Source organism: Micropterus salmoides, unplaced genomic scaffold (genome assembly GCF_014851395.1).
Source record: "Micropterus salmoides isolate LMB-PRFRI ecotype aquatic unplaced genomic scaffold, ASM1485139v1 Ms_hic_scaffold_10, whole genome shotgun sequence".
Classification (NCBI taxonomy): Eukaryota; Metazoa; Chordata; class Actinopteri; order Centrarchiformes; family Centrarchidae; genus Micropterus; species Micropterus salmoides.
The window spans coordinates 36,671,653-36,679,046 of record NW_024040041.1 but is presented as its reverse complement, the minus strand read 5'-3'; the positions used below and the strand labels follow the sequence as shown (position 1 = coordinate 36,679,046).

Below are 7,394 nucleotides of genomic sequence, written 5' to 3'. Positions count from 1 at the left end.
TCTTGTAGTGGTGCCCTGAGGTGATGGTTCATACATATGTTGATGCCATTTAAACCCTAATTCTGCCTATAGATCCTCCTAAATCTAACACACTGGACTTTAAATAAACGATTTCAATACTGTGAATACTTAATATAAACGAAATACTAATGACCCTGCCAATGTTTTGTTTAAAAGTTAAAGCACTGCTGTCATTTCACTTATTTTTTGGATTGCTAAGACTGATTATCATGTAAGCAGCATTCCAATGTTGAGTCAGATGGAAAGAAACTTAAGTCTGATCGGCACCAAACTTGGCACGGACCATCTCTGGACAAAGCTCATACAAGCTTGTGCTCCCCGTATTGAAATGCGAAAAACTGTTGGACTTATAAGCCAACAAATGTGATGTCATATCATAGGTTTAGAATGACCGATCTACACCAAACTCGGGGACCTGGCACACCCTCCCGAGGGGCTGTGTGAAATTTGGTGTCAATTGACCTCTATGTGGCGCTATTAATCGTTTATCAAATAACCCTCCCATAGACATACATTCATTCTATATCTCTGTAACCGCAAGTCCCTTTAATTTCAAACTCTGGTCTTTTATTCACCGCGGGCCCCTGGAGCCACGGCGGAGTCGACTTGCGTGGCCTCCACATGGCGAGGGGCGCAGCTGGACCCCGCAACTGCTTGCAGTTCTAGTTTGTCTTGTTTTCATCATCAACAGTCAGTGTTGATGCTCCATCAATATTATTATGAAGGTGTTAATGTTAAATACAGGTCAACACACACTCACACACACACTCACACACACACTCACACACTCACACACACTCACACACACACTCACACACACTCACACACACACTCACTCACCTGGTGGTTGTTTGTTCGCTTCATGTTTCTGTTGATGAATTTAATCAGCAGCTTTTCTGCTATAAAACCACAAACTCTGAGCTGAAAACACCAAAACGCTCTCACTACGATCAGACTAACCAGAACTGAATCCAACTCTGAACCAGAACCAGGACCTGAGCTGAGTCCAGATCAGCCATGGACAGAGGTGAGACATGAAGACCGCTTTTTATTTTTTTTGTCTATTTTTCTGTTTGTTTTGTCTTGATGACTTCATGTGATCAGATGATAAAACGTAGAGTCGGTAAATACTGGACCACCAGATGGTGCTCTTTACTGTGATGATGGTTACCATGGTTAAATTTACACAGCGCTGAGGGTACGAGTCGGCTCTAGTCTGATTGATAGGTCGCCATGGTAATGACTTGTCAATCATAGATAATCCCGCCCTGAAACATACTCTGCTTTGTGTAAAATAAATGGGACCATTATTTACTAAATCAACATCATTTTGTACTGAAGAAGCTCTCTCTCCCTCTCTCTCTCTCTCTCTCTCTCTCTCTCCCTCTCTCTCTCTCTCTCTCTCTCTCTCTCTCTCTCACGACAACCGGTCGAGGCAGATGGTCGCCCACCCTGAGTCATGGTTCTGCTCGAGGTTTCTGCCTCTTAAAGGAAGTTTTTCCTTGCCTCTGTCTCCTAGTGCTGCTCTTGGTGGGAACTGTTGGGCTTCTGTAAATATCATCACAGAGTACGGTCTAGACCTGCTCTTTATGAAAAGCGCTGTGAGAAAACCTTTATTGTGATTTGGCGCTATATAAATAAAATTGAATTGAAATAACCTGTCTCTCTCTCACCTGTCTCTCAGTCATCCTTCTGCTGTCGGTGGTGTCTCTGGGCGTCTCCTCTCAGCCAATCACAGACGGCCAGCGTCTCTTCTCTATCGCAGTCAGCAGAGTTCAACATCTCCACCTGCTCGCTCAGAGACTCTTCTCTGACTTTGTAAGTCTACGGCAGCTCGCACAGACGAAAACACACAACAGAGACAAGTAGAGTTCCCGCCCCAGGTTATGTTTCTCTGCCAATCAGTCAAGTCATGACTGTCCACACTTCTATAAGACATGGAGTAAATACATCTATTATAGAAGGAATACAAGTTACAAAGAGTATTTAAAAAAATAAATGGAATGGCTAAATGGAAGCTACAATATACATAAATACATATATATATATACATATACAGTATATGTATGTATGTATGTAGATGTATATAAATACATCTACGTATATGTTTAGGCACTAAACAGCTGCCTCCTGGGTATCTCAACACTATGTCACCTGACTTTGACGGGAGACAGAACGTAATATAAGGTAATATAAGGGGAACAGCCACTGACCCAGCAGCATTGTTTGACAATTCGGGAATGAAACCTACAATTGCCCAGTCGGTTTTTAGCCAACGGGCTAACAACCCATTTTGAGATCACAGTGACCTTTGAGTCGCCAGAACGGGACGGACGTATGTACATGGTGAAAACATCCGGCACACAACAGAGTAACACTGTGTGTATTTCTGTGTGAATACCTGTGTGTATAACTGTGTGTATCCCTTTGTGTATTTCTGTGTGAATACCTGTGTGTATAACTGTGTATCCCTTTGTGTATTTCTGTGTGAATACCTGTGTGTATAACTGTGTGTATCCCTTTGTGTATTTCTGTGTGAATACCTGTGTGTATAACTGTGTGTATCCCTTTGTGTATTTCTGTGTGAATACCTGTGTGTATAACTGTGTGTATCCCTTTGTGTATTTCTGTGTGAATACCTGTGTGTATAACTGTGTATCCCTTTGTGTATTTCTGTGTGTATACCTGTGTGTATAACTGTGTGTATTTCTGTGTGAATACCTGTGTGAATACCTGTGTGTATAACTGTGTATCCCTTTGTGTATTTCTGTGTGTATACCTTTGTGTATTTCTGTGTGAATACCTGTGTGTATAACTGTGTGTATCCCTTTATGTATTTCTGTGTATGATAAAACGTACCTGTGTATTTCTGTGTGTGTACCTGTGTATTTCTGTGTGTGTACCTGTTTCTATTTCTGTGTGTGTACCTGTGTAAATTTCTGTGTATATACCTGTGTGTATTTCTGTATGTATACTTGTGTATATTTCTATGTGTATACCTCTGTGTATAACTGTATGTATACCTGTTTGTATTTCTGTGTATACCTGTGTATATTTCTGTGTGTATACCTCTGTATATAACTGTATGTATACCTGTTAGTATTTCTGTGTATACCTGTGTATATCTCTATGTGTATACCTCTGTATATAACTGTATGTATACCTGTTTGTATTTCTGTGTATACCTGTGTATATTTCTATGTGTATACCTCTGTATATAACTGTATGTATACCTGTTTGTATTTCTGTGTATACCTGTGTATATTTCTATGTGTATACCTCTGTGTATAACTGTATGTATACCTGTTTGTATTTCTGTGTATACCTGTGTATATTTCTGTGTGTATACCTCTGTATATAACTGTATGTATACCTGTTTGTATTTCTGTGTATACCTGTGTATATTTCTATGTGTATACCTCTGTATATAACTGTATGTATACCTGTTTGTATTTCTGTGTATACCTGTGTATATTTCTATGTGTATACCTCTGTATATAACTGTATGTATACCTGTTTGTATTTCTGTGTATACCTGTGTATATTTTTGTGTGTATACCTGTGCAAACCTGTACATGTGTCTTTTAGGAGAGCTCACTGCAGATGGAGGAGCAGCGTCAACTCAACAAAATCTTCCTGCAGGATTTCTGTAACTCTGATTACATCATCAGCCCCATCGACAAGCACGAGACACAACGCAGCTCTGTGAGAGTACTTCACTACACAATACTACTCAAACTGTTTATTATATGTTCTTATATGAACATACAGTTCGCTCTGCAGTTTTTGTTTTCACCAGAGCCTTTTAATGTAACATGTCATTTCACATCTCAATTTCATATCAATGGATTGGTTCTAGGTTCTGAAGCTGTTGTCTATCTCGTAAAGTTTGATTGGTTCTAGGTTCTGAAGCCCTTGTCTCTGTCCTATGTTTTGATTGGTTCTAGGTTCTGAAGCTGTTGTCTATCTCGTAAAGTTTGATTGTTTCTAGGTTCTGAAGCTGTTGTCTATCTCGTAAAGTTTGATTGGTTCTAGGTTCTGAAGCCCTTGTCTCTGTCCTATGTTTTGATTGCTTCTAGGTTCTGAAGCGCTTGTCTATCTTGTAAAGTTTGATAGGTTCTAGGTTCTGAAGCTCTTGTCTATCTTGTAAAGTTTGATAGGTTCTAGGTCCTGATGCTGTTGTCTATCTTGTAAAGTTTGATTGCTTCTAGGTTCTGAAGCCCTTGTCTCTGTATGGTTTGATTGCTCCTAGGTTCTGAAGCTCTTGTCTATCTTGTAAAGTTTGATTGCTTCTAGGTTCTGAAGCTGTTGTCTATCTCGTATCGATTGATTGGTTCTAGGTTCTGAAGCTGTTGTCTATCTCGTAAAGTTTGATTGGTTCTAGGTCCTGATGCTGTTGTCTATCTTGTAAAGTTTGATTGCTTCTAGGTTCTGAAGCTGTTGTCTATCTCGTATCGATTGATTGGTTCTAGGTTCTGAAGCTGTTGTCTATCTCGTAAAGTTTGATTGCTCCTAGGTTCTGAAGCTGTTGTCTATCTCGTATCGATTGATTTGTTCTAGGTTCTGAAGCTGTTGTCTATCTCATATCGTTTGATTGTTTCTAGGTTCTGAAGCTGTTGTCTATCTCGTATCGATTGATTTGTTCTAGGTTCTGAAGCTGTTGTCTATCTCATATCGTTTGATTGCTTCTAGGTTCTGAAGCTGTTGTCTATCTCGTAAAGTTTGATTGTTTCTAGGTTCTGAAGCTGTTGTCTATCTCGTAAAGTTTGATTGTTTCTAGGTTCTGAAGCTGTTGTCTATCTTGTAAAGTTTGGTTGCTTCTAGGTTCTGAAGCTGTTGTCTATCTCGTATCGTTTGATTGGTTCTAGGTTCTGAAGCTGTTGTCTATCTCGTAAAGTTTGATTGTTTCTAGGTTCTGAAGCTGTTGTCTATCTTGTAAAGTTTGGTTGCTTCTAGGTTCTGAAGCTGTTGTCTATCTTGTAAAGTTTGATTGGTTCTAGGTTCTGAAGCTGTTGACTATCTCGTAAAGTTTGATTGGTTCTAGGTTCTGAAGCTGTTGTCTATCTTATAAAGTTTGATAGGTTCTAGGTTCTGAAGCTGTTGTCTATCTCGTAAAGTTTGATTGGTTCTAGGTTCTGAAGCTGTTGTCTATCTCGTAAAGTTTGATTGTTTCTAGGTTCTGAAGCTGTTGTCTATCTCGTAAAGTTTGATTGTTTCTAGGTTCTGAAGCTCTTGTCTCTGTCCTATGGTTTGATTGTTTCTAGGTTCTGAAGCTGTTGTCTATCTCGTATCATTTGGTTGGTTCTAGGTTCTGAAGCTGTTGTCTATCTCGTATCATTTGGTTGGTTCTAGGTTCTGAAGCTCTTGTCTCTGTCCTATGGTTTGATTGTTTCTAGGTTCTGAAGCTGTTGTCTATCTCGTATCATTTGGTTGGTTCTAGGTTCTGAAGCTGTTGTCTATCTCGTATCATTTGGTTGGTTCTAGGTTCTGAAGCTCTTGTCTCTGTCCTATGGTTTGATTGTTTCTAGGTTCTGAAGCTCTTGTCTATCTCGTATCATTTGGTTGGTTCTAGGTTCTGAAGCTCTTGTCTATCTCGTATCATTTGGTTGGTTCTAGGTTCTGAAGCTGTTGTCTATCTCGTATCATTTGGTTGGTTCTAGGTTCTGAAGCTGTTGTCTATCTCGTATCATTTGGTTGGTTCTAGGTTCTGAAGCTCTTGTCTCTGTCCTATGGTTTGATTGTTTCTAGGTTCTGAAGCTGTTGTCTATCTCGTATCATTAGGTTGGTTCTAGGTTCTGAAGCTCTTGTCTCTGTCCTATGGTTTGATTGTTTCTAGGTTCTGAAGCTCTTGTCTATCTCGTATCATTTGGTTGGTTCTAGGTTCTGAAGCTGTTGTCTATTTCGTATCATTTGGTTGGTTCTAGGTTCTGAAGCTGTTGTCTATCTCGTATCATTTGGTTGGTTCTAGGTTCTGAAGCTGTTGTCTATCTCGTATCGTTTGATCGAGTCTTGGGAATTTCCCAGTCGTTCTCTGTCTGGAGGTTCTGCTCCGAGGAACCAGATTTCCCCCAAACTGTCAGAACTGAAGACGGGGATCCTGCTGTTGATCAGAGTGAGAACACACACATACACACACACACACATACACACATCAAATGTAACCAACCAGCTTAAATGTGTGAGTAACCACCTGATCCTGCAGGCCAATCAGGACGGAGCAGAGCTGTTCCCTGACAGCTCTGCCCTGCAGCTGGCTCCTTATGGAAATTATTATCAGACGCTGGGATCCGACGAGTCGCTGAGACGAACGTACGAACTGCTGGCCTGTTTCAAGAAAGACATGCACAAGGTGAGGAAGAGGAGGGCGTGCTGATCAAGATCATGGAGATGATGTAATGATGATGTAATAATGATGACACGTGTTTACAGGTGGAGACCTACCTGACGGTAGCGAAATGTCGACTCTCTCCAGAAGCCAACTGCACCTTGTAGCCCCGCCTCTCTGTTGATGATGTAATCCTGTGTGTTCTGTAGCTCCGCCTCCATGTTCTCTGTAACTAGTCAGCCTCTGTTCAGTGTTTGGTGCTGAAACCCAGCGCGATGATGAAGGTTTCCTTATGTCATCAGGATTAAAGCTGTGAACAGGAAGTGATGTCATGCTGTCAGCATGTGAAATAAAGTGTGAGCTTTGTTGCATTCAGATATGTCTCTGTGTGTCCATCATCACCGTTAACAGCCTGCAGAGCCCGTCTGTGATCCTGGGCCACATACGCCCACATACAAACACTAAGAGCTGAAATCAACAGCATCTTTATTCAACTCTCCTTTTCCACGCTGAGCATTGCGGGGAGGGATCGTCAGCTGTAACAACATATTTTTAATTAGCATTATTGCTTGCATTTGAAACGATATGTTTTCCATCCAATCAAAGTTAGGATGTTAACAAATAAACGATGCAAAAGCAATTTACTGATATTCCCAAAGTTATGATTTTGACTGGTCTTGAAATAAAATACCGAGTCCTCAATGTCCGAGACCGAGACCAAGACCATCAAAAAGTGGTCTTAAGACCGGTCTCGAGTACTACAACACTAGTCTGAGGGATTTGTTCATTTTCACACGTGTGAATAGTCTTCGACTCATGGGCTCATCAGCACAATACAACTCAATTTTATTACAACAGTTATCTCACAGCGCTTTTCATAAAAGAGCAGGTCTAGACCGAACTCTGTGATGTTATTTACAGAAGCCCAACAGTTCCCACCAAGAGCAGCACTAGGAGACAGAGGCAAGGAAAACTTCCTTTAAGAGGCAGAAACCTCGAGCAGACCATGACTCAGGGTGGGCGCCATCTGCCTCCACCGGTTGGGGTG

The 7,394-nt window shown here is 40.9% G+C and overlaps 1 protein-coding gene across 1 annotated transcript; it reads left to right on the top strand.

Annotated features, from left to right (window-relative positions):
* Positions 1-942: 942 nt before the first annotated feature.
* On the top strand, positions 943-6,721 carry gh1 (growth hormone 1). The gene is made up of 6 exons (XM_038709642.1): positions 943-1,048; positions 1,706-1,839; positions 3,610-3,726; positions 5,990-6,133; positions 6,224-6,370; positions 6,451-6,721. Exons 1-6 carry the CDS (start codon positions 1,039-1,041, stop codon positions 6,511-6,513), a joined length of 615 nt encoding a protein of 204 aa, XP_038565570.1. The 5' UTR covers positions 943-1,038; the 3' UTR covers positions 6,514-6,721.
* Positions 6,722-7,394: the final 673 nt, after the last annotated feature.

Bases quoted from the DNA above. Each gene is read 5' to 3' on its own strand.
- gh1 (XM_038709642.1), top strand. The intron at 3,727-5,989 runs GTGAGAGTACTT...GGTTGGTTCTAG, and splicing joins ACGAGACACAACGCAGCTCT to GTTCTGAAGCTGTTGTCTAT. The intron at 6,371-6,450 runs GTGAGGAAGAGG...ACGTGTTTACAG, and splicing joins TCAAGAAAGACATGCACAAG to GTGGAGACCTACCTGACGGT.